General features: G+C 48.7%; 1 protein-coding gene across 1 annotated transcript in view; it reads left to right on the plus strand.

The window, feature by feature from the left end:
• Positions 1 to 27,139, plus strand: part of SND1 (staphylococcal nuclease and tudor domain containing 1) — a 490,888-nt gene that overhangs the window by 132,775 nt on the left and 330,974 nt on the right. The window contains exon 11 of the mRNA XM_084617794.1: positions 18,445 to 18,534. Within this exon, the coding sequence (XP_084473920.1) occupies positions 18,445 to 18,534 (90 nt within the window). The remainder of the gene's footprint in view (positions 1 to 18,444; positions 18,535 to 27,139) is intronic.

Raw genomic sequence — 27,139 nt, forward strand, 5'->3', positions numbered from 1 at the left:
GAGAAGGGTGTCTTTAGGCAGCTTGGGAAGTGAAAGCATTTTCTATTTAAAACTCTCTCTGTCATAGGTTACAATCCTTCGTGGCAGATATTGGCTGTTAGTTTGCTGAAAATAGACTTTAATTGGCTACTGTACAGTGTAATTTTAATTTGACAAGAGAGCCATAATTCAATCAGCCTATTAGGTATTTAAAGTTGTATGCGTGTTTGAGGAAGGAGGGGGTGGGCGAACTCCTGAGTCCTGGCACTTAATGCCTCTCTGCAGAGACTGGTAAGAGACTGTCTGTGGCTCTGGGTTACACGACTGCTTTTTTAGAGCCTTAGGCAGCTTTGGCCTCGACCCACATTCAAGATGTTCCATGTTCATTTTAAATAAAAAGCCCACTTGTTTTTCTGGTTCCCAAGCATGGATCCTTCTGCTGGCCTGCCAGGAAACAATACATCGCTATTGATTTCTCGTTTACAGTTCTCTGTCTCTGCTTCCCTGGAGGGAGGCTGTAAGAATTTCCACCCCCAACTATCTATATGAAATAAACCTATTGACCCTTCCAGCTAATGAAATATTTTACCCCTCCCACTGTGCACCTTAAATTAAATGTAGCTTTTATTTTTTTTTGTAGTGTGTAACTGCTTTTCTCCTTTTCAGGTGTGGGAAAGCCCCTATGCAAGTGTATGGGAAGCAAATTGGTGTGTGCGGATTATGTAACGTCCTTCATCCGAGCCTTGCGAGATAACGGGGCTGTTTGTGATGGTACCCCTTTACATTTTAATATCTAGAGCTACGGGTAGAATTCCCACAAGGCTGCAAGCCAGATGTGTCCGCTGTTACAGAAATGAAGTCTGACAGCTGTTGCCTAACCTCTCCAATTTTCCCTCCTCTCCTTCAGCCTTTTCAGAGCTCTGAAGCTTTATTAGAGATGAACAATCTTTACCCAAAGGGGACAGGGGCTATCTGTGAGTGACACAGCCGTGGCCCAATAGTATCATATGGAGTGCCGACAGATGTTAGGAGCAGCATTCAGCAGTTCTGAGTTCCTCCTCATGGAAGCTGTGTGACTAGGCGAAGAGCGTGGTGGTGGTGGGTATAGTCCAAGGGCTGCACCCTTTGACTTGTTTATAGTTCCCTTGGCTCTTACCCAAAACACAAGAGGCCTCCAGAATCACCCTCTGCTTGGGGACTTGGTTCTCTGCACCGCCCCCACCCCAAGAGATAGGGTTATAGGACAAAGGGAGGGGGCACATGAGTACTGTTTATGCAGTGGAGGTAATTTACATTGCTACTGTCCATGAAGTTCCTTTTCACTTCTGGCCTCATTTTGTTTGGCCTGTGACCTGCAGTAAATCCATGTGCAGCAAATAGAGCCAGTGCCTAGCAGCTCCTTTGATGGGGATGTAATAAAATGGCCTGAGCTGTTGGCTGTCTCTTGCTCGTTTAGTTCTTTGTTTTAAATAACGTATCTGGACCTCAGTAACTGATTTGGAAGGTCGCATGGTTCAGGATGGATGCTGGGATTTGGATAAATATCTGTTGTTGTCTTGGCTTGCCTGATATCTTATCAGAGATGGACACCAATATGATGCCTGAAACACCATCCCAAGGCCAGGACAAGTTGCTGACCTTGAAGATGTCATGTCCCCAAGGCTTGGTATGTTGGAGAAGTAGGAGGGGAGATGAGGAAGGCTGCGACATAACCTTCAGAGAGCTGGAATGTCAGGGTGGCTTTCAGGGAAGCTATTGCCATTCAAGCTCTTGGGCTAAAATGTAATTTAAAAAAGCAATATCTTTACGTGTGAATATAATTGCAAGATGTTTGATAGTCATAGAATTTTGTTAGCATCCTTGCTGTTATATTGATTTTTAATGTTTATTTGCAGAACCTCAAATGTGTGTCCAAATTCTTGAACGGCTTCCCAGAATGATCCACTGTGCGTTTCCCTTTGATATGAAATATCATTTTTACAGGCTAGCAAAGCGGTATTTAATGGCGGCTGACAGGATAGTGTTTAAGGGCAATATGTACTGGACACTTAAATGTTTCTATTATCTGACTCTTGGCACAGATCATTGAGTTTTAGTTGTTCTGGACGTTACAAAAGACTTGTGTGTGTTTTTTTTTTAAGAGACATCCTGCAAAGGCTGGGCGGTTAGGTCCCAGGATTCCTTTCTTTATTCTACCTTCTGCTCCTGTGCGTGCTAATTGGACTTTTCTGTCTCATCTCGTGAAACTCTTCAGAGATCAGCACTGGACTGACATCTGGAAGGAAGCTCTCTGGACGCTGTGTTAGACTGTTATTGATTCTGATGAATACATGACTCCTTCCTCCCTGCACTCAAGGCCAAGCGCAGTGCTGCTTGGCTGGGTGTGGCATGTTGCACCTGTGTAGCTAGGCAATAAGGCAGACCGGGCACCGTGTCCAGGCTTGGCTGTGTATAGCTGCTGAACTGTGATCCGAGCATAAATTGAATGGAGGTGTGCATGGCTTTGGAGATAATTTCCTTTTAAGGCAAAGGTTTGAATTGTGTCTTTTTCCATAGCGGCAGCAGCTGCTTTTAAGAAAAGACTTTTCAGCATTTCACTTCCAGCTCCAGAGAGGGTTTCCACTTCTCCAGGCAATGAAAATGTTTTTAAGAACCATAACTCAATCGCTAATCACATGCCAAGAATGATAGTTTGCCCCACCAAACAGTAGCTCAATGGAAAGTTTGCCCAAATCCCTTTCTTAGCTTGGGCAGAGACTTTAGAGTGCAAGGGTGCCAGCAATCGCAGTCAAGGATCAGGGCCCTATTGTGATGTGCCACTGTACAGATGAGTAATAAAACAGCTGCGTGGCGGGGTTTGTGTCTTGGAGTAGTGACCCCCTGGGAGCGTATCTTGTCCTGCCACCTGCTGTAGTCGCCTGCAAAGTGGATTAAGGCTGCTGTGATCTCCCTGCTTGCATGTTTCTTAACTTAGCAAGGGTTATTTATTTGATAACTAATGGAGGAGAGGCTTTATCTGATCACTTCTCTGTTCACCTTAATTGACACTGGCATCTTGGAGCCCCAGGCTGTGCTGACGCTGGCCTGGGTGGGAGGCTTAGGGCATCCGTTTCCGCTTAACATCTACACAAGATCACACTGCTTTTTTTTCATCCTCCTCCTCAAACCTTGTGCTCAGTGGGATGTAGACTGTAACCGCCTGTGTCAGACTAACACTTCAATAAGCAATACGTTTGAAGTTGGTTCATGAGGATTAATTAGTGTTTGTGGGGAGCAGTCAAGGGTTGAAGTGATATTTACCTCGACACTTTAAACTCTGAACTTGTTTGAGTTTCATAAAGACCCTCAGACAATCAGTTCCTTTCAGACTTGATTGCAAGCTCGTTTCTGAGGAAGACAGTTAAAAATCAGTTTAGCTTAGGTTTCAGAGTAACAGCCGTGTTAGTCTGTATTCGCAAAAAGAAAAGGAGGACTTGTGGCACCTTAGAGACTAACCAATTTATTAGAGCATAAGCTTTCGTGAGCTACAGCTCACTTCCTCAGATGCATATCGTGGAAACTGCAGCAGGCTTTATATATACACAGAGAATATGAAACAATACCTATTCCCACCCCACTGTCCTGCTGGTAATAGCTTATCTAAAGTGATTTCCAGCACAAATCCAGGTTTTCTCACCCTCCACCCACCCACACAAATTCACTCTCCTGCTGGTGATAGCCTATCCAAAGTGACAACTCTTTACACAATGTGCATGACAATCAAGCTGGGCTATTTCCTGCATAAATCCAGGTTCTCACATCCCCCCCCACCCCCATACACACACAAACTCACTCTCCTGCTGGTAATAGCTCATCCAAACTGACCACTCTTCAAGTTAAAATCCAAGTTAAACCAGAACATCTGGGGGGGGGGGGGTAGGAAAAAACAAGAGGAAACAGGCTACCTTGCATAATGACTTAGCCACTCCAAGTCTCTATTTAAGCCTACGTTCCGAATGTGTATTCCCACACAGGAGTTGGTGCCTACAATAACGCCCTCGGAGGTGAAGGAAAATACCCAGCTCTGTGCTGGGATGAAGGCAGGGTTCTAAATGGGAGACTCAGGTCCATGAAGGCGTATAGATGGTGACTGGTAGGAAGGATGCTACCGTGAATAGGCACCGGCCAGAGATTCAGGAGACTGTTCAATTCCTGGCTTAGCCTCATTTCCTCTGTGGTGAGGGGCAAGTCATTTGAATCTACCCTGTACCCCGCTTCCTCTCTGTAAAACAGGGATGCCACTTCCCTACATCTCAGGCTAAAGTGAGGTGCAGAGGTGATTTGACGAGGGACGTGTAAGTATCCGAGTGGCGACAGATAAATACCTAGGAAGACTCTGCAGGTAAGTGAAAGGGGAATCGATTACATGTGGAAACATACAGTAGTTGAAAAAAGAGTCTGATCACATCTGTACAGAAACGGTCACTGATGTGGCATCTTAAACAGCTTATTATGGTGAAGTGGAAAGTTTCAGCTGCAGCAGTGGGAGGGGTTGGTGACATGCTCTGTGCTTCCTGTACCTATACAGTCCTGCAGGGCAGCAGCCAGCAAAAAAAGGAACTTATTTAGCTTTGGTTTTGAGTGGGGATGATCTCTGATACAGCCACGTGATCTTCCGGTGGGCTTGGTGCAATAAACTACAGAGGTGTGTCAGCGTTAATTCTGTGCTGCATGTTTTGAGAGCCTCTTGAGGAGCTGCAGGGTCTCATGCAGCGCGGGCTGCTATGAAATTACAAATGGTCTCCATGCGCTTAAAGGTCTGATGTGAAGCTCCAAAGCTGAGCAAGTCCATGAAATACAGGACCGGCACCTCTGGAGGCTCTGAAAAGGGTTACCTTGCTGTGGTAACGTGCAGACTCTTGATCTGGTGCCTCTGATAGAGTGTAGCCTCTGATCTCATGTCTAGGCATGATAGGTTAGAAGGGTTTTTGAGAGTTGGCTGAATGCTTACGAGATGCTCAGCCCTGTACAGCGCTGGTGCAAAGACCCTGCCTCAAGGAGTTTGCAATCTATGCACTAGACTCCAGTCTCCTGACTCTCTGTCCACTGGACCATGCTGCCTTGTGATGTGACACTGTCACTAATGTCTGCTTGTGGCAAAATGTCATGTAATCGCTTTTCTTACCCCTCTCTTCCCCCCAAATTCCATGGGGACATTTCATCCGCAGAAAAAATTTGAAATGGGGAGTTGGAAACCCATTGGGATTAACTGAAAAGCAGGGGCAACCTGGCTATAAAATGTTGAGGGCAGGGTCTGCTGTAGTGTGTGGTGCATGCCGAGGCCACGGTATACATTAAAAAAATAAATATTTGGCACCAAGGAGCTATCAGTAAATGGGTTTGTGTTTCCTTTTCCGTTTGGCCATATCTGGGGCCGTGTGCAGGGCAACGGGATCCTGTGGAAACAATCAGTGCATGTGTTCCCAAAAGTGGATTTCTGGGACAGTCCGCTGTGCCTAGGTGTGAAAGTGCCAATCTCCTGACCTCCGCCTCCCAGTTCTCAATAACTGCCAGCAGCCTTGCTGTGGTGTTATGCAGACTGAACATGGGGAACAGCTCCTAAAATTAGACAGAATCTCTCAGCTTCTCAGTAGTGACCTCCACCCTCTTGCTAGCAGGACAATCAATGTTAAATCCTTGCCGTCCTGTTTTGACTGTGTGGGTGGAAAGGGAAAGCGAGGGGCGAAGCGGCTCTGAAATTGCAATGCAAGCAGTGTACTGTATCAGAAGGATGTCTGGGCTATTTGTTCCATTGACTTCTTTTGCTGGCTCTGCCCAAAGTTTCAGCGAGGTGATGGATGTTGCTTTAATCCACTGATTTATGGTGCTGGACTATGACATAAAAGTTAGTCATCTCTGCTCCGCAGGGTTAAAACGAGAGTGCCCCTGGAATGCCACCATGGGAAGAGGTGAATTGAGTGCATTTTTAAATACAGCCTGAAAGTCCCTTGGATTTAGAGGATAAAATATATGCCACTGGTAGCCTGATTTAGACCTTGGAGCACCGAGGCTGGCAAGGCGGGTAAGCAGCATCTGAGAGAAGACTTCATGCCTTGCAACAGCATAATTCAGATTCATTCTGAAGCGCTGCAGGATTTATCGCGTGGCTTGACTAAAGTTCTGGCAAGGGCTGGACATTTTTTTGGCACCAGCTAAATAATAGAGATGCTTACATCCTCGCAGCTCCCCTTCCACCTCTGAGGAGAGGGAGGACCGTGTGCATAATGTATTGTCCCCTCATGCAAAAGGGTTTACCCTGTGAAATGGGCTGCCTGCGTTGCTTGCAGTGCATGAGACAGGGAGCGAGTCGGATTTTCATATTGCCTCCAGAGCTGTGGGGAATGTGGCAGTGCACTGCACTGGAAGGCTTTCGTCTGGCTAGTAGCCTGAATTTCAAATAATGCAAATGTCTTATCTGAATATATCAACTGCGTTTAGCCTGGGGACGGCGGGGAAGGTCCCTCTCCATTGCTAGAAAACTTTTTTGGGGCCAGCTAGTTAGTTATGAAATTGCAGGTTTAGATCCAGTTGACCAGACTCAAACTCCGGAAGGGAATGGAGTAGCATGTGCCATTCTCTTGGAGACTCCTACAGTCTCACTGTTCTCCATTCAGAGGAGCCTGCGTTCAGATCTCCATTAGTTCTGGTTTCATATTTGGAAATTGTCTCTCTTGAAAGCAGGAGTTTTCCCTTTGTGCAAAAGATTTGTGTTTATGCCTGAGCTTGAAAGGGGTTGGAGTGGTAAAGTGAGGTTTCTGTCTGGCAACACTAATTATTTTTCTCCTTCTTGCTTTCATTTGCTTATTTGAGCTGCACATTAAGTGTCTTTCATTCAGCAAGTTGCGTGTCAGTTTAATATCTATATCGATAAGCCATTCCAGAACAAAGGACTCTGCAGCCCTCCCATCTTCCTTGAAGACCCTTTTTACCCTCCCTGTTTTTGTGTCTGGTTTCATGTGGTGTCAGAAAGTGGCTGTTGCTTTCTTATTTTAAAAGCATCTGAAAGAGGGAGCCATTTCTTTCACTAGGTAATGTGAAGTGCCAATTGTTTGTCCTAGATTCTCTTGTCCTGGCATTTAGAGGTGGCATCAGATACACTGCTTGAGTAAGAAGCAAGAGCCAGTTTCCTGGCATAGAGATTTGTAGTAGATTTAGTTGATTTAGCAAAAAGATACCTTGCATGCTGGCAGTCATTGGTTTTAACCATGGCCCACTGATCTGGATGGGATTGGCTTCCTCAGTCTCCTGCTCTTCAGTTTAATAGGAATGGAGAGTGGGGAAAAGGGCAAGGCAAGTCCCAGTGAATGAGTAAATGCTCAAAAACGTTGACAAACTAACCAGCGGGAGCTATGGAACTAATCCATATCGTCCCCCCAGCCATCATGTCCTTGAGTGCCCAGTGTCTGGGAGTGCAGAGGTAGCAGTGTCCCATTGGGGTTTGGGGTGCTGGCTTTTCTAAGTATATCTGTAGGCATCGCAGTTGTGGTCCTAACTCCCAGCTCCTTTTCTCATCTTGCCCAAAGTAGCCCCAGGCCTTGGGCATGGGCAGAAATTCTGAATGAGATGTGAGCTGGGAGGTGGGGAGGGAGAGGCATGGAGGGCGCAGCGTGCCTAGGAAATAATAAGCCATATCAAAGGCTCATTCATTATGGAAAAACGTGGAATGAAATTGCTGTTGCGTCTTTGTTCACTCTCTCTCCCATCTGATTCATTTCCTTCATTTCCTGCTGCTCTTGCCTTATCTCATTCTTTTCAATTTATTCTTCCCTTAGATTCCCTCGCTTTGGCAGCAAAGAGGCGCTTTTCAGCATCCTCTGGGTTTGCGCTCTGGCCCCTGCCCCTTTCAAACACTGGACAAGTTCATTCTATTCCTGATTTCCGTGTTGGGTCTTCATTACTAGATCTGTAAAAGCGGCAGAGAGTCCTGTGGCCTGACGAAGTGGGTATTCACCCACGAAAGCTTATGGTCCAATACATCTGTTAGTCTATAAGGTGCCACAGGACTCTTTGCCGCTTTTACAGATTCTGACTAACACGGCTACTCCTCTGATTACTAGATGTGTGTATTGCAGCAGTGTCTAGAGCCTCCAGTCCAGGACTGGGCCCTAATGTGCTATACACAGAGAGCATGTACTGAGCACTTGGAGTTATTTCTAGGGGTGTGTGGCTTCAGCCCAACCAAATGAGTTCAATCCTTCACGTTTTACCTGATAACCCCTTCTACCTGGGTGCCTGCTTGCTGTGGACATGGATTTGTTGTCTCCCTTAGCTGAGTTTTGCACTCCCTTTGTGGCATAAAGCAGCCAAAGCAAAGCTCTTGGTTTGTTACCCTGTGGTCAGGTCACTCCTGCTCCAAGCCTGGGTGAACTGTACCCTGCTGCATGTTGCAAGACATTCACCTAATGGTGTGACTCACTGTGCCGTTCTTCTCCCCTTCCATAGCTGATCGATGGCATTGCCTGGGGTCCTCAGAGAAATCCTCGTCCCGGCTGTGTTAGAATGGCTTCACACTACAGGTTGATGTCCTCCCACTCGGAACAGGACGTGGGAGGTGTCTACCCTATGACTGTCCTCCATCACTATTGGCCAAAACACCTCCATCCCACAGGGATGAGGGAGAAGGCAGTTGGCTGTATTGGCTATGTGCCCAGCCTCTCTAGGCATGTCTCTGAAGAGGAGCAGGTTTCTGCCCTCAGGCTGGCAGCCTGTGATTGCTGCCACCACCTTGCTCCGTGCTTGTTCCTAGGACCTGTGCTGCTTTGTGTCAGTCACAGATGGAGGCAGTCACGCCCAGCTCATCCCTCCAGGAGCTGCAGCATGTTCACCGGACTCTGCCCGTGTTTCAGTGCCCCAGGGGATGAGGCCTGTGCCATTGCTCTGCAGGCACAGTGGCCGTCTGCATTCCCCCGTTGCAGACACTGGTGCTAGCAAGAGGAGTGCTTGGTTGAAGACCTGGCTATGGCTCAGCTTGGGCAAGGTGGCAGGGATGCCAGCAGGAAGAGGGGAGTGCTTGGAAAAGCTAGCCAGGCTCTCAGTAGCTCCCAGCATCTGCCCTCCAATGATCAGACTATGGCAGGTGTTGGACTGTTGCCAGGCAGACATGGCCAGTCAAACCCCAGCTGGTCTGATGTGCTGGAGTTTCCTTTGTGAGCAGGGTTCACTGCTGAGAATGCATCGCATCAGTGCTCTATGCATTAAATGGACTGACCTGCCCATTCGGGGGCCAACACCATGTCCTTCTGAGTCCCCTGCGATTGTCGGGGTTTCTCTTCTATAACCAGGGTTTGAAAGTCTGGGGGCTGGAGGCCCAGGCCTTTCTGCACTTGGTCCTTGCCTGTGGAACAGTCTGTCAGGTGCAAAACTTCCCTGCTGGTCGAAGCTGAGAAGAAAGTAGGGTGTGGTAGGGAAGTAGAGAACCGCTAAGTGTCATAAGATCCTGAACCTCATGAGAATTGGAACAGAATCTACTTCTGCTACTGTTCTTAATTTACTGCTTGTCAGCGCTGCGGCTCAGCAGCAGTTGATGCTCCCTAGGTGCCTAGCTGAGCGCTCTCCTCTTCTGTCTTCCTAAATCAGTCCGTCCTTCCACTTCATCACTTCCACTCTGCGTCCCCTTCACTTTGTCTCTGGTGGTATTTGAGCACCAGGTTTGAGTGCCAACGGGACTGAGGTGTCTCTAGCTGGGATCAGTGTTCCGGACAGTCTCATCAGCCTTCTCTAAGGCAGAATGAGCGTGCCACCTCCAGTGATTTCTGTGCAAGAATTCTAACCAGTGTGCTGGCTCAAATTTTGTTTGTACTCCACAGTTAAAATTCTCAGCATGTTGGGGTTGGGAGGTGGCTGGCAGGAGTCTCGCTTCTTGAAGTCTTATCTCTGCGATGGAGCATTCTTTGCTCCTAGCAGAGTAGCTTGTTTTTCCCCCAGTAATACTGACTGTTTTCCTGTGGCGTTAGGTCCTTAAAGGACAGTGCTGCTGCTTTTTGCTATAGCTGCAAAATTCTTGTAGAGAGAGAGAGCACCACATGGCTTGCTACTCATAATGGCTTTTGAGTCTTGTGAGTCTTCAAACACTTCAGTTGCTGCTGAAATCCATACAGTTAAAAGCTAATGTTTGGTTCCTTTTGTTGCTAATAGTATCCTTGCAAGTAATGGCAAATGCTTTTTGAAATGGTCCGTCTGTGATTGAAGGTGTAATTGAGTAGAAGAGTAGTCTCTAAAGAGAACCCCTTCTTACAGGATGATCATGAAAATGGTGGTTTAATTTTTTGTGAGTTTTTGCAGAATGGAATCGAAGGCTGTGAGCTAGAGATAACGGGCAGAGTTCCTGCAAGGATGTGAAGTGCCTACATTTGCTTTGGTTCTTTTTTTTTTTTTTTTTTTTGTGCTACAGTGGAACTGTTCAAATATTGGCAAGTGACCAGCAAATATTTGTAACCATGACTGTGCAGTGAACCAGTAAGTCTGTCAAAAAATCACTGTAGTGGATACCGTGAGTGAGTGAGATGCACCAGAGAAGGTGGAATCTGCTTGTGCAGCCACTGTCTCCTGGCCCAGGGAGCTGGGCTCGACTCCTGGTGGGAATGTGCATAAAAATTGCTGCTCAGAGCTGCTGCTATTGGGAGGGTTTTTCTAGCTGCCTGCACTTGCCTGGCAACTCAGTCTGGTCTTGCCAGCTCAGCATGGCTTGTTCTTGGGAGAGCTCCAACGAGAGCCAGCGGAAGTGATGGTGGAGCTTCAGTAATTGGCCCTCTGAGTCAGTACTGAACGGACTCCCCAAATCATGCTGGGGCGTGCTCCTCTGCCGCAGGAATGAGCTTATGGGTGAGACATGAGCCAGAGTTCTTGGCCTCCTGTGACTCTTCCTTCAACACACCAACCCTTGGGCATGGGGTCAGAACCAATTCTGGCTTGGGTAAATCAGCTGTTCTACATCCCTCTTACAGCTGTACACTGGGCACAGTGTCCAAAAGTGTGCGGCAATGATGTGTGATACCTAAGGGTAGGAAGTGAATAGCTGCTGCATTCCACCTCAGAGGTGGCTGCATTTCCACAGGCTGCAAAATGATCCCAGTTTTGGTATTGTTCTGTGAGGTGCTTTGATAGAGCTCTATAAATGCAAATGTGACCTTTGTGTTGATATCTTGCATCACCCAGCCAGATGATGTGGCCAGCAGTTCTGAATAGCTGTTGCCATGGGTTCCAGTGTTTAAAAGATCACCTCAGCTACCAAGCCTTGCCAGTCAGTTGGGTGCTCATTGCATCCAGTCCAAGCCCCTTTCCTCAGATCTGTGGCCTTGCTGGGAGGAAACTGCTCTGTCTCAAGACCTGCCCTGCTCCTTCCTTCCTTCCTTTCTTCTACGGCCCTGGGGCTGGAAGGAAGTGACACTAGCTAGCAGTCCCCTGCCATTCTCCCACCCCATATTGTGAGATAGGAAGCCATGTTGTCATGAGACTACACAACTGTGGTTTCTGGTGCAGTCTTCACTTTCTACTTAACCGTATAATCCATGTGCCTTTGTTAGGGGGAACTCTGCATGGCCACACGATCAGCTCTTGGGAACCTCGGCTGTGGCCTACCCCTTCCTGTAAGAGGAAGAACATAACATAAGAATGGCTGCACTGTGTCAGACCAATGGTCCATCTAGCTCTGTATCCTGTCTTCTGTCAGTGGCTAGTGCCAGATGCTTCAGACGAAGTGAACAGAAGAGGGCAATTGATTGAGTGATCCATCCCCTGCTGTAAAGTCCCAGCATCTGGCAGTCAGAGGCTTTGGGGTACCCAGAGCATGGGATTGCATCCCTGACCATCCTGGCTAATAGCCATTGCTGGACCTATTCTCCATGAACTTATCTAATTCTTTTTGAACCCAGTTACACTTTTGGCCTTCACAACATCCCCTGGCTATGAGTTCCACAGGTTGACTGTTGTGTGAAGAAATACTTCCTTCTGTTTGTTTTAAACCTGCTGCCTATTAATTTCATTGAGTGACTCTTGGTTTGTTTGTGTGAAGGGGTAAATAACACTTCCTTACACGTTCTCTAAGCCGTTCCTTCTATTCTATCCCCTCTCAGTTGTCTCTTTTCTAAGATGAACATTCCTAATCTTTTTACTCTCTCCTCATGTGGAAGCTGTTACATGCCGCTAATCAGATTTGTTTCCCTGCTCTGTACTTTTTCCAATTCTAATATAGCTTTTTTTTGAGCTGGGGTGACCAGAACTGCATGCAGTATTTGAGGTATGGTGTACCATGGATTTGTGTAGTTGTGGTATTTGTCTTATCTATCCCTTTCCTAATGGTTCCTAACGTTCTGTTAGCTTTTTTGCCTGCTGCTGCACATTGAATGGATGTTTTCAGAGAACTAGCCATGAAGACTCCAAAATCTTTCTGGAGTGGTAAGAACTAATTTATACAATGAGATGGGTTCTGTATAGTTGGGATTATGTTTTCCAGTATGCATTACTTTGCATTTATCGATATTGAATTTCATCTGCCCTTTTGTTGCCCAGTCACCCATGTTACTGAGGTCCCTTTGGAACTCTTTGTAGTCAGCTTTGGACTTAATTATCTTGAATAATTTTGTATCCTCTGCAAACTTTGCCACCTCACTGTTCACCCCTTTCCCAGATCATTTATGAATATGTTGAATAGGACTGGTCCCAGTACAGATCCTTGGGGGACCCCACTATTTACCTCTCTCCACTGTGAAAACAGCATTTATTTCGACTCTGTTTCCTGTCTTTTAACTAGTTACTGATCCATGAGAGGATCTTCCCTCTTATCCCATGACTGCTTACTTTGCTTAAGGGCCTTCTGTGTGGGACCTTGTCAAAAGCTTTCTGAAAGTCCAAGTACACAATATCCACTGGGTCACCCTTGTCCACATATTTGTTGACCCTCCCCTCCCTTTGAGGAATTCTAATAGATTCGTGAGGCATTTTCTTCAAAAGTCGTGTTGACTCTTCCCCATCAAATCATGTTCATCCCTCTGTCTGATAATTCTGTTCAGTTTCAACCAGTTTGCCTGGTAATGAAGTTAGGAGGGGCCTGTCTCTTCTGTTACAGCCTTGAACTTCTGATGGGGCTACTGACCTGAAGGTGGAGTTAGAAACCCATCAAAAGCCTTGGCAGCCCCATGCCCGTGTTCTCTTGGCCAAGTGATGGTGTCTGTGTCAGAAGAGCTGTGCAGGGCAGAGGGCAGTAGCTGTGTATTGTGGGGGTGTGTCTGCTGCACTGTGCATGTTCGATAGGATGCCTACCTAAGCATTTCCATGCAGCAAGGCCATGCAGCTCACTGCTGGGCAGCGTGTGGAAGATGTTCCAAGCCAGTCAGGGACTGGAAGCCAGCCAGCCAGGGGGAGCCTTGTTCCTGCAATATGTTGCCTTTAGCTCTGGGGGAAGCTCTTGGCAATAGGTCTCTGTGAGAAGGCTGCAGCTTGTATTCGCTCAGAGCTGGTGACATTGGGAGGCATGGGTAAGGAGCAGCAGCTTGCTTCCCCAGCAGAGGGGGCAGGCAGGGAGTAGCTTGGGTTCCAGGGGCATGCGGGCGCCAGTCCACCTAAACAGACCTGTCCTGGCAGGATGAGTGAAGTGAGAGTCTTCTCACATAGGAGCTTGTACTTCAGGGGAAGAACAATAGAACAGTTGAATCTGGGTCACAGTAGATCAGTCCTGGGTTGCTGGGAGTTATGAAATGTCCCTATTTGTAAACATCAGTGTAGCTTTTACTGTAAGACTTTCATGTAAAATAAAGTCCCGGTCTGCCTCTGCAAGTAGCTTCATAAACAAAAAGTACTTGAGCTTGATGTGCCTTGGCATGAACGTCTCTCCCTCAGCTAGTGTCCCCCCCAACCCCCCAGCAGCACCCGCCCCTCGGTGCTGGCATATTTCGGCAGAGGGTGGGAGCATTGCCCAGAAGAGCAGAGGGTCCTGGGGCAGCAGCCATGTGCAGAGCGAGGATGCCTGCAGTTTGCACCAGTCTTGTGCTCAGAATTAGGGTTGGTAAACCACAGCTGATCAAGAGGGAGTGGACTCTTTCTGGAGTTACCCCGTTACCAGGCTGCTTCTGGTGGCTGGAATCACATAAGACTTCTTTAATTTTGGGATGCCCTTTCCTCCCCCAGTCCTCCCGCCCCAGCTGAGGGCTGGTGTGACTGATGTTCTGCCAGTTTGCTGCTGCTCTGAGCATTGGCCCAGGTGAGGACCCGGAGATGCGTGTCCCACATTGGCGCTCCTACTCGGACCCTGCAGCTTGAGGCCTAAATGCGGACACCCCCACGCTGCAGCCCAGCAGGGCCTGTTGGACGCCAGAGTGCAGAGAGATGGGCTAGTCCGGCAATGCAGCACTCTGGTTAGACTTGCTGCAATGTGCCCGTCCTATGGCCTGGACCTGCATATAGTCTGTAGCAATAAAACCACATGAAGGCAAACTGGGCCAATGCTCACAGACTGAAACCCTTTTAGATTCCCCCTAATGGTCCCCCCCACCTCACAAGAAACTGAGGCTCTACCTACACCACGCCATCCACTCATCCTTCCCTCCCACCCTTCACCAAAGAGGGCCTAGGGGAGCGGGTAATTGTTGTACTGAGACCTTAAGGGAAACCGATTTGGACTCTGGGGAACCAGTGTGGGAAGTGACTGGTCCAACGCCGTGGTGGAGTCAGGAATAAAATCCAAGAGCTCTGATTCCTAGTTGCCTGCTCCAGCTGCTAGAGACAGTTCCCAGCCTGTATTGGTTACAGGTGACCACCTTGTCTCTGCCCTATGTTCCTAGATAGTTTGTATTAAACTCACTTCTGTAGCCCCTGTTATCATTGTTGTAGGGAGCAATACCCCTCCATGAATCCCAGAGCCCTGGTGCTGCCTTACCTGCCGTGAGTGGAACGCTGGGGGCTGGAACCCAGAGACACAAGTGAGGGTGGCAGATAACAGCAATGGGAGGAGCGGGGTGATTGCACACTTTTACAAGTGAGCTGTGTGCACGACTGGATCGACCAAATAACTCTTCATTTCCTTGACATTTGTTTCACCCTCTGCCTCTGTCTCTGCTTTGGCCTGTTTCTGTCCATGCATTTGGCTTCCTCAGCAGGTGCTAAGCAGTTGTTGAGCCAGCCGTTGAGAGACTCAGATCCTAAATATTTTGCTCCTGGGGTTACATCTTCTGTTGTGTGAGACATTCTCTGGTGTTTAATGTCGATTCCTCGGGCTGCAACAGAAAATCCTTGTTAATGAGCTGGCATCCGCGGTAGATTGCAGTCTTAGGGAGGTCAGAGGCCTGCGTCTGAGTTGTATGTTCTAGGATGAAATAGACGGCGTAATAGGGCTTTTCCATCAAGGTGGAGGTTTGCTGTAACTCCAAGCCGTGGGCTGGGAGCAGTGGGCAGGCTCCAAACCGCTCCCATTCGTTTACATTGTCTTAAGCAAGTTTCTGATGCAACCTAGCCACAGTTCTGAGTGTAAGGGGAAGCCTGCAGCAGGGATCAAGTCCTGAGCAGAATGAACCTAAGGAGCTATAATGTCTGTAAAAGGGAGCTGCGTTGGTTTACCCCAGGGGTTCTCAAACTTAATTGCACCGCAACTCCCCCTCTGACAACAAAGTTACTACATGGCATGGGGGGGAGAGGGGAGGAGAAGAGCCTCAAGCCCTATTGCCCCAGGTGGGGGGAGACAGGGCTGTAGCCTGAGCCCCGTCGCCCTGGGTGGGGTGGAACTTGTGCTTCAGCCATGGGTCCCAGCAGGTCTAATGCTGGCCCTGATGAGCCCATTAAAATGGGGTCCTGACCCACAGTTTGAGAACTGCTGGTTCAAAATCCATTAATGTTTCCAGGTGATTCTGGTGCTTGTGGGTAGTATTGGGCCCTCCTATGCACAGCTCTGGTCTTGAGCCCCCTGTAATCCTTCCTCCTGCAGGAATCCCTGGGTGTGATTCTTTAGCCTGTGCTAGGTAGATCAGGAAAGCTTTATTTTTATTTATATTACCATAGCACCTCAGGACCCAGTCATGGACAGGACCCCATTTTGCTAGGGGCTGCCCCACAGAGCTTACAGTTCACCTAAGATGAGGCAATGGATGGATACAGACAGGAGTACAAGGAGACAGTAGTGGTCAGCGTGGCAGACAGTGGTCTCAGTGGCCTGTCAGGTTGTCTGGCCCATCGCTGCCGTATCTGAGCGCTTTACACTCTGTACTGCATTTATCCCCTCCTCACCCCTGTGAGGTAGGGCCACGCTTACCCCGTTTTCCACATGGTCACTGAGGCTCGGGGCACACTGTGACTTGCCTGAGGGGTCCCAGGAAGTCTGGGGTGGAGCAGAGACTGGACCCCTCTTCCTCTGACTAGATGATCATAATGGTCCCTTCTGGCTGTAAAAAGATGACTGGTGACGCCAGTTCCAATGCCAGTGTACCCACCAGCCGGCTTTAAGCTGTGGGTTTAGGAGTGAGATCTCCTCTAGAACTGAGGGCTGTGCACTCTCCCTGACCCCCGCTTCTGGGCCTGTCCATGACTCAGTGTTGGTGGGGTTCTGTCAGTGGAGGTTTTGCCCACTGGGAGCTTAGACGAGTTTGCTGGGTCTCAGCTTGTGGGAGTAGCTCTCACAGCAAAGATTTAGGAAAGTTCATGTACTCGGTCATTCACTCCCTGGACTTCTCCAGGTCCAGCTGCAAGGGGGCATTAATAGTGCCTCCCTCCCATTCGCTGCTTACTAGCCTCGCCAATGTATTTGCCTTCAGATTTCTAGCTTTCCCCTTATTAACGCTCCCGGCTGCCCCTCCCGCTCTGACTGCATGGCAGCTATTTCTACTGGAAACTTTTTTTCCTCTTGCTCTTTGAAGGGTCCTTATCACCATAAGATGCTTTAAGCAGCTGGTAGACAGCGGTAACTGGTATGCAGTGAAATGCCCTGCGATTCCTTTTCATTGGTGTCGCATCCCATGAGTGCTATTAATCACTCGCCGATAATGAGCTTGCCTAACGAGCAACTTTTCCACCAGACCCTGTGTGAGCAGAGCACATGCACTGAGCTTGCCAGGTTATCTTAATTAAGGAGCCCTTTTTAGTGTTTTGGTGGGGAGGAGGAAACCAACAAAGGTGCTGTGTGCAAAGGCTTCGTAATGAGAGCCTTCCGATTCCTTCCCCTCCTCCTATAGGAAATGCCCGGGGTGCTGTGTAATCTGGAGCGGAGACATGCTGGGCTGAAAAGCCGGGGTGCAGTGGGCTCCAGGCTTTCAAATGAGTGAAAATTTGTAAGATTCAATGGGTTCCTGCAATAAAACCCAGCCCCCCACCCTTTTAATCACTGAGCTTCTGTTGAGTTCTCCTGAGAAGTCAGTTGAACCTGCCGTTCCGTTGAGCGGCTGCGCCAAAAGGCAAGTTGCTCTGTGGCTGCTAGTGCTGGAATCCGAGTCTGATGTGGGTGGAGGCCTACGGGTGACTCCTGGTAGCTGCCAGGGTTGATCAGGACTGATGGGGCTTTGGTAGGCTGGGTGCCTCAGATGCTGCCATGGTGCATCGCCATTCATTCCCGTTCCAGCCTCTTGCACTGTGCATCGCCACACGGAAGGGCCTCTTGCTGGGTCTCGGAGTGTTGACCAGCAACGGGCACTGCATCTAGGCTGCCTCAGCCTGTGGGTGTGAAATGGGAGGGTCCCGTCTCTGTAGGAGAAGATCTGTTAATGAGGAAGCTACCAGCTACCAACCAGTCATCGAAGGGTGTGGTGGCTAGTCATGTGATCTGCGGGGGTGAGCCCCCAGGGTGAGAGGGGCTCGAATTAGGCAGAATGGGACAAAACTGAGCAAAGGCAAATGGAGGCTGAATATCAAGAATAACCTCCTGATAAGAAGATAAGCCAGGCTGAGGAGCAATCTCTTGGTGGGTGGAGGGGTTTGTGTCTGTTGCCTAGAAAATTTAAAACTAAACTGGCAGAAGTGCTGCTGGGGACAGTCCCATACTGGTTGGAGGGGTGAAGAGGGTGAGGGTAAATTTTGATCCCTCAAATCTATTCTTGGGGCTTGTCTACATGATAAAATTGCCCAGAATAGCTCCCTGTGTAGACACACACTGCTCTGGAATGCCATCACTTTATTCCATAATTACTCCACTTTGGAAGCGCAGTAATTATTCCAGAATAAAGTGACTTATTCCAGAATCACGTGTCCACATGGGGAGCTTATTCTGGAATAGCGCTTGCTCAGTAGCTATTCTGGTCAAATTCACTGTGAGGTCAAGCCTTTATGATCCAGAGAAGCCTGAAGGATGAAATACATGAGAGCCCAAGGGGACAGCCTCTCCCCTGTTTTCCATGTTGCTGTCTGGGTGCGGTCCCTTCTGCTGCTCAGGGCCTCCTGTGCAGTTCACTGATTGGTTGGCTGCACCTTCACTTTTCACTGCTACCAAGCTTATTTGGGTTTTCCTCTTTGTTGCAGGACAAGAACCGGAAGCTGCGCCCACTCTATGACATTCCATACATGTTTGAGGCTCGGGAGTTCCTGCGGAAGAAGCTCATTGGGAAGAAGGTAAGAGACTGGATCAGGATTTAGAAATTGTTGGAGCAACCTGCAGACCAGCTGGCTAGAGTGGCCATCTTGCTGGACCTCCTGGGCCAAGCAGACTCAGACCAAGGAAAACCCAGTTGTTACTGGAAGAAGTGCTGAAAATATGCCTGGTAGCACTCTCCATTACATTGTACGAAGTTGATGCCTCCGTGAGGTGCTGGAGCTGCTGTTCCTGGGAGTGAGAGGGGAACCCAGTCCGTGGCTGTGGTTCGATTTCACAGAAGCTGTCTCCTCCCCTTGTTCTGAGAGCGTCCCAGGGGGAGTTTAGGGAGCAGAATAAAATTCCTGTTCCTCCAGCTGCTTGGCACTACCGTTGTTGGTGCTTTCCCACTCCAGACGCGGCTGCGTGTGCTTAGGGGATGGCGAAGAATCTCAGCCCCATAAGCACTTGGGAGTAAAAGTGCTGGCGAGAGATATGGGAGTGTTTATCCTTTGTTTTAGGGGCAGGAAGAGGGCTTCTTGCCAAAGAAAGGCCCCAGTGCTAAACAGAAGCAAGCAAAGCTCACTTTGGGCTCTAAGGTTCTTTAAAACGCACAGGTGAGGAGCTAGCCTGCTGTTTCTGCGTGGCTGGCTGCATGCTGTGCAGTATGTTCCTTTCTGTCCTCGGCGTTTTGCTTTCAACCATCTGCTGCAGTGAACACTGAGAGGTCTGGGCTACAGTCCCAGGACACGTCCTTCACATGTTACTGGAGTATACGGGGCTGTATCAGAGGGCTCCACCCCAGCGACTGAATGGGGCTGGGAAGGTGGAAGCTATCCTGGCTTGGTATGACAAGATGCATACTGTGTTAATGTTTCACGACTCAGCGTTCAGCCTAGAGATATTGGTTCTATTTTCAGCCCTGCCACTGACCTGCTGCCTGACCTTCGGCAAGTCAGTTCTCTCTCTGCTTCTGCTTTTCCTCCCCTCTCTGCGTTGCCTGTTTAGATGGTAGTCTGCGGGGCAGGGACTGTTCCTTACTGTGTGTGTGCAGGGCCTAGCACAGTGGGGGCCTGATCCCATGTGGGGGCTCCAAGAACCACCACCAGAGCAAAAACTGAATACCTCTACTCTACCTTATCTCTGTCCCCGCATGGTGTTACGATGATCCAGTCCTCAGTTGGGTTCCTGCGTACTGTTTCTACAGTAACACGTAATGTCCTCCTTCTTCTTCCCCCCCCGTTCCTTGTTTTCCTTGCCTATTTTTCTGAGCTGGTTTAGAGCCATTCTGGGGAATGAAGAGTATAATAGGCACTTTACTACCAATGCACATGTTCAGGTTGCAGTTTTCAAATGCACATAAAATGGTTAAATAAATCAATTTCCTCCATAGCAAGGCAGCTCATTGAGGACTATTTCCATGCCTAATTGCATCTTTCCATTTCAGAGACTTGTTTATATATAAAAAAGCTTTGCAGGGTTGTTGTTTTTTTTAAGTGGGAAAAAGTCTGTTGCTTGCCGCCTTCAGGAAATGACTGTAGGGAATAGACCTAAGGACCCCAGTTCTCTAGGCCAATATCGGACTAAAAGAAGGTTTCATCCAGTAACTGGCATTTGGAAAGGGGTGGTGATAGGGTGTTAAAGGGAATTGTCTAGCAAGATTATCTGTTTGTGGCCTCGTTCCTGCTGTCATAAGGGTGCTGACGGCTTGGTACTCTATCAAGCAAAGGAAGACAGTCCCTGCCCCATGGGGTTTTTCAGGCAGGCTCTATGGGCTGTTGTGTAGACAGTCTCCCCTTGATGCAGCACAGTGGGGTTCTTTCACTGGCAGCAGAGCAGATAGAATAACCCTGCACAAGGGGGTTTTGGGGCGGGGGGGGGAGAAGGTGTCGCTGGAAGAAATTTGTCCTTTGCTGGGCAGAGCTCCAGCCAAGGTGCCGAGGCTTGTAGGGAAGAGATGATGAAAGCAGGCAAAACCCTTTGAATCCATTTTTTTGAGTGCCTGCAGCTCCCTGTTTCAGGGCATAAATACTAAGATGATAAATACTAAGCTCAGCTAATCAAGCTCCGAAGCATTTTAATAATACGTCAGTAACACTCCAGTGTGGGCCCTGTGGCTCTGTCTCTTTAATGCCTGCTTTAAAGAGTGATCCCCAGACAGGTGTCTCTGTGAGGGTGGAGGCCTCTCCCTCAGAGCAGCCCTTTTTCTGTTCCAATGTCATCTGGTTACACCCATGACAGAGTGTGCTGGAGACCCTGGCTGGGCTGCAGTCTCCACAGAGCTCATTAGCAACAAGTGTGCTTATTTTTAATTTAGGCAAATACAGGTTCTTCCGAAAAGTGTTTACATGAAAATGTGGTACTTAAGCAGCTCGCGATATACTGAAGCCGTCTTAATTATGTGCTTAAAAGCACCTCAATCCCTCACTGAGTGGAGCCTGGGGTTTGTTTTGGAAACAGGTCTGGCAGTGTTTTGGTCCTTGTGTGTGAGGTTAAGGGCTGCAGTTCTGAAACACAAGGCTGGAATTTGGTGGCTCTGTCAGTCTGGAGCTCTGGTTGCAGGATGCACTCTTTGAAAGACTGGGCTGCATCTGATTTAGATGGTGCCAGCCAAAACACATCCTCCTCACGCTTTCAAGGTAGCATTGGATGGATACATTCTTGGACTGTTTCCATGGATCATGTAATGCAGCAGGGCTGCAAGGTGAGGTGGGGGTAGGGTGTTCCCTGAGATCTGTCCTGGCTCAGTTTGCTCTTGAGTTAGTCCTGCTCGTGTTAGACTTACTGCCAGTAATAGCTCGGTTGTCCTTTCCAGCTAGGTCAGCCAGAGCCTTAAGAACCCCTGTGTTTAGCTCCATACAGGTGCGTTCCATTCCTGCCTGGCCTCTGCTATGGGGAAGCCAGGAAGGCTTGTCTTTCAGATCCCCTTGCACCATGTGGCTTGTGAGCAGAGCGCATGGTGAAGTAAGGCTAGTCCATTAGTGCGATCATTGTGTGTGCCAGTGGGCGTGTCCCTGGGAGTGGCCCCCTGTGCGAGGGGAGTGTGAATGTTACATGCTCATCTTGGAGTGAGTAGATCAGGTAGGTGCTGGGGGGGGGGGCTCAGAGAAGATGAATAAGGGGGATTCTTTAATGTTAATCTCAGCAACCTTTCTGCTAGAGCTTGTTCCAAAGTTTGCTCCTGGTAGAACTTCTCTGTCCCTGCCCCTAGCTGGCTCTGTCCGAGAGGGTGAAACCCTTCTATATCCTGGGTTGAAACTAATAGGACCCTGATCTGAGTGGACTGTTAGTGTGAGTCTTTAGAATAACTGCATCTTTATGGGGCTGGTTACCAGTATTGAGCAGAGCTTAGGCCGGAGGTGGGCTTGGCGCTGGGGAGATGATTTGTGTGTAAACGTTACTGTACAGTCTCTGGGTTTGCTGAGATGTTTGTTGCTGTGTCTGGTGGCAGGAGCTCCCCAGTAGGACTGTGGGGTTCAGAACGTAGAAATCTGTAATGGGTTGAAATGCCTCCGCAGCCAGTGGTAACAGCTCTTTGTGTGGTGGGCTAGATTGTAGTTGATGTTGGGGCACCTAAGGCTATTTGTAATAGGTGCTCTCTTGTAATTAGAAATCAAAATACTTCGTCTGGGGGCTTCTACTTAGACTAGAAATGGCTTCCCACGGAATCCGTTCTCTGCCTCCCGGCGGATCTGATGTCCCCTGAGAATTGCAGTGAATAGGAGCAGTTCTCAGTGGCCCTGCAGCAGGGGTGAGCGTGTGGGCATGCCACTCGCTGATGCTGGAGGTGTCATGCCCAGACCACAGCTCTTTTCCCCATCCGGGTCTCAATGCAGGGACATGTCCCTGTCTCCTTATTCCCTGTGGGATTAGCTAATGGGCAGAGCTGTCTTGGGGCTGCTCCAAAGCCAAAGGTGCTGGTAATCCTCATTGGTCTTCCATGCCTTTAAGTCCCTCCTTTCCTGGTTTAGACACCTTCCCCTCCCCCACTGGTTTGCTCGTCTTCATCTCCTCTGCCCTGGGATGTACCCTGATATGCAGTTCCTTCAGAAACACTCCTTTGTGACTCCCTTCCCTCTGCTGCTGTGTTCCTGCCTGTGCACCTTGCTCCCAGCTTCACCCCTTCTTTCCAGCTGTTTGTGTTTTGATGTATAAGCAACTTTACAAATCCCTCCTGCTCAGCTACTGAAACACGCAAGATGAACATGAGTCGGCATGGCCCTTTGGTGTGTTATGCAGTGGCCTAGTCAAGTGCATCTTGCTAGAGGGTGGAACTTCACTGTACTTCTCTGTGCATGTGGCTTTAGGGGAACTTCCATAAACTGAGCACCAGTTTTCTCCTCACGAAGTAGCACATCTAGTCTCTTCTAGTTATTAACTCTTGCATCAATTGACCTAGGGACGTGGTAGCTTCTTTAAATCAAGACTTTCTCTGTCCTTTTTTTTTTTTTTAAAGGTCTGCTATAGCTCGCATAAGCTATGGGCTTGATTCAGAAATCCTAGAAATGTAGAATCCTTGGGTGAGGTGAGGTTCTCTGGCCCCTGCGATTCAGGAGGTCAGATGAGGTGATTGGAACATCCCTTCTGTTCTTGAACTCTACAGATCTAACATGTGAAGAACTATGTTAAATGTCATGAAGTTTTGCCCATGAGTATCAGGTAAATAACCAGCGAGCTAAGTATAGATTCTTGGGGCAGAAGGGACCATTGTGATCATCTCGTCTGACCTCTTGTATGACACAGATCAGAGAATTTCCCCCAAATAATTCCTAGAGCAGATTTTAGAAAAATGTCCAATTTTGATTTTAAAAATTGCCAGTGATGGAAAATCCATCATGGTCCTTGGTAAATCGTTCCCATGGTTAATTACTCACTGTTTATCTCCAGTCTGAATTTGTCTGGCTTCAGCTTCCAACCATTGGATCATGTTAGAGCTTCCTCTGCTAGATTGGAGAGCCTGGGGTCAAATACTTGTTCCGCAGGTGGAAACTTACAGACTGTGATCAAAGACCCATAACTTTCTCTTTGTTAAGCAAAATAGATTGAGCTCCTTAAACTTGTCACTCTCAGGCATGTTTTCCAATCCTTAAGTCATTCTCGTGGCTCTTCTCTGACCCCTCTCCAATTTATCAGCATTCTTCTGGAATTGTGACACCAGAACTGGACACAGGATCCCAGCAGTGCTCACACTAGTGGCAAATAGAGGTAAAATAACTTCAATGCCACCTTCCCCAGCTCCATGAGCTCAGCCCTGGGGTACTCCATGCTTCCTTTGTGTTGAGCCCTTCCTGCTTTCTTGACAGTATCTGAAGTCTCTTGTAAAGAGATGCACTTTTTTCCATGTTCACCTTTTAAACAGCAGTCATGTCAAGTCTCTTGCTGGTCTTACTGGGAATCACCCTGAAGGTCTCGGATATGGATTTTTCATTTTTCCTACCTTTTGAGGCTTTAGCCCCCCTCTTCCCCAAGCTGTGTGGCAGGCATGAAACACAGCCCAGATCTTTAACCAGCCTGAATAGAAATCATTCATCCTTAGGTCTCACTGCCTTGGTATTTGTGCTGACATCAGTTGTCTAGCTCTCCAGTTGTCCAGAGGTGTTCCTCAGGAACAACAGGCTTGGCAGGACCTGTATTTGTAGTGTAAGAATTGAGTAGTAAAACCCTTTTGAAGAGTTGCTGAGAGGCCTCCTTCCTATATTAATAAAAGGTCGAGACTTTTTCACCTCTGCCGCTCACCTTCACAAATCCCTGGGGGGACTTTCCACCTTCCTCTGCAGCATGGGCCCCGGGTCTCTTGCTGGTGTTTGAACTAGCGTAAATGGTGGATTCTCTGTAACTTGAAGTCTTTAAATCAAGATCTGAGGACGTCAGTAACTCAGCCAGAGGTTAGGGGCCTGTTATGGGAGAGGGTGGATGAGGTTTTGTGGCCTGCGGTGTGCAGGAGGTCAGATTACGTAATCATGATGGTCCCTTCTGGCCTTAAAGTCTGAGTCTAAATCCTCTGCTTTGAGCCCAACCCACGGTAACCTGCCCTAGCTGAGCACAGAACCAGAGTCTCTTCTCCCAGTTCTGGTTTCCTTCTGCTCAGCAGCATGCCCAGGCTGTCCTCTGGCTGTAGCACAGTGATCCCCCTCCTGGGAAAAGTTAAGGCTTTTTCTCCTTTCTCCTCATGGGGCTGGGGGGCTGGGCCTCAGCGCAGCCTCTGATGCTGTGATCCTTCCTCCATAGCTACTGCAGGCACTGCTGCCTCCCAGGATTATGGCTCGGCTCCCACCTCTCTGCCCGTTTGGTCTGTGGTCTGCTCCGCTACAGCCAATCCCTCCTCTGCAGAGTTGTACAAGGCTAATTTCTGGGCCCTTTGAACTGTACTTTTGGGACCGGATTAAAGCTGCAGTGCTGGATCGTGTATCCACGGTGTCTGAGCCAGGTGTGTTCGGGGGAAGGTGGATTCAGTCTGCGTTGCTATGGGGTCAGGGTGGGAGGAACAAATCGCCCAGCTCCCCTCAGTGATATTTGCTTGCTTCAGGATCCCCCAGTAGGAAAAGCGCAAGAAAGGACAATAAGTAGGGTAGTGTTTCACCCTCCCGAAGTGGCTGTTAAGAAGGCAGTGGCCTACATAAATTAAAGCAAATAGCTATTTGGTTGCAAGTTAAAATGGCCTCCATTTTTAACCCCCCCAATAACCTTGTTGTTACACATTGCCTGGGCCTTGCATTTCATTGCCGCATTCTCCAGCCTTCTCTCTCAGCTTTGCTATTTAGGTAGCCTTGGGAATCTTGTTTCCAATTGCCTTTGATGCTGCATAGTTTGCTTTCTAAATATTTCCTTTGTCAGCTCCACGTTTTTCACTTCAGATTAATTTGATTGAGTTAAGTGATGAAAAAGTCCTCTATGTTAATGATCAAAACAGTCCCTAGAGGTTGGAAATGCATTTTGATTTAAAATGACAGGCTTAGATGAGGCAGCTTGTCCTTGCCTTTACACGGCTCACTGTCGGGATCAACCTTCTCTGCAAATTCCTTCTTTTCTTTTAATATATAAACCCCCCAAACCCTGATAGTGAATTTAGTGGGTTTTGAAGGCTGTTCCTTTCCAAATGAACTGGAATGAGGTGGGTCAGTATTTAGACTGCTCATTCCTCTTTGCTTTGGGTTGCATAATAATGCCCTCATTGATGATTGGGCTAATGTAGGGTATTTTCAAGCAAGCTGCCTCTCAGCTGAATATTTGTCTTCAGTATTTATCCCCCCCTCACTGTAGTATCTGAGCATCTCTCTGTTTTCAGTGTATTTATCCCCCCACATGTGGTGTGGCAGGGCAGGGCTGTTCTCCACATTGCAGGAGAAGGAGCTCAGACACGCAAGTGGCTTCCATAGGGTCTCATGAGAAAATCTATGATACAGCAAGGAATTGAATCCAGGTATCCCAAGTCCCAGAGCGCCGCCCTAACCATTGGGCCATCCCTCCTCTCGTGACAGCTGGGCAGCAACACATGGAATGAGTTAGCTGCATCACTCTGTCTTGCAACATGCATTTTCTCTAGGACGCAGCCCCACCTCCCCAGTGCAGCCTTCTCTTCTTCGAGTGCTTGCTCACGGCCACTCAACTTAGAGGGGTGTGTGCTTGCCACGTGCACTGGTGCTGGAAGTTTTTCCCTCAGCAGTGTCTCTAGGGGACCAGGGCCAGCGCCAGCACCCCCTGCAGTGGCACACACATGCCGTGGTACATAGGTGCCACCCGCTCCCCCCACCCTCAGTTCCTTCTGGCCGCCACTGACGGTGCTGGAACTGTTGTAGCTTCAGCTAGCGCTGTTGCTTTCTCATTCGTATGAAGTTCTTAATCCTTGTATTCTAGTGTATAGAGTTTTCTGTTAGTGTTAGTAAATCCCTTAGCTATAGTTAGAGACTTTGTGGGTCCCGAACAGGACTTTGCCTCGGGACGGGGCATGCCCCGGTCCACAGGAGTTAAGCCCTGTGATCCCTGCAAGAGGCCCATGCCCATCTGTGATCTACACAGCAGCTGTCTCTGTTGCTTGGGCGAAGGGCACGTTAGTGAAAAGTGCAAAATTTGCAAGTCCTTCAAGCCAAGGACTATGAAGGAGCACAATATTCGTTTAAGAGCGATCCTTATGGAGGCTGCCCTCACCCCAGCACTGGAGCAACGCTCCGACTTGGCACTGAGCATCATGACCTCAGTACGCAGCGCCCCACCAGGACCATCCACTGGCCAGCACTGGTCCCCATCAGTGGCTCCAACCAAGAAGTCCAACTTCTGGCACCGGTGCATGTGGTGAGCACGCATGGACACGTGCAACACATCTTGAAGAACACGAGTTAAAGATAACTGTCTTTTCTCATGGGGTTTGTAATGCCCTGAAGGCTCCCGAAGTCCTGCATGGATCTCACCAGCCAGGAGTTGAGGGGCTCAGTCACTTGGGAGGGTGTCCCCCACCCCCAGAGGAGAGAGCGGTTAGCACAGATGGCTTCTGCACAGCACTGGGAGGCCCCCGGCCTGGCTTGGCTGGGCTCCATGCGCGTCACCAGGAGACGGTCCTGGGCTGTCTAAGGTGAGCCAGCAGCTGGATGTGGCAGACAGGCACGCAGCGGTGCTGAGATGATCATGATGAGCAGCAGTCACCGCACACCA

Source organism: Lepidochelys olivacea (genome assembly GCF_965140295.1).
Source record: "Lepidochelys olivacea isolate rLepOli2 genome assembly, chromosome: 1".
NCBI lineage: Eukaryota > Metazoa > Chordata > Testudines > Cheloniidae > Lepidochelys > Lepidochelys olivacea.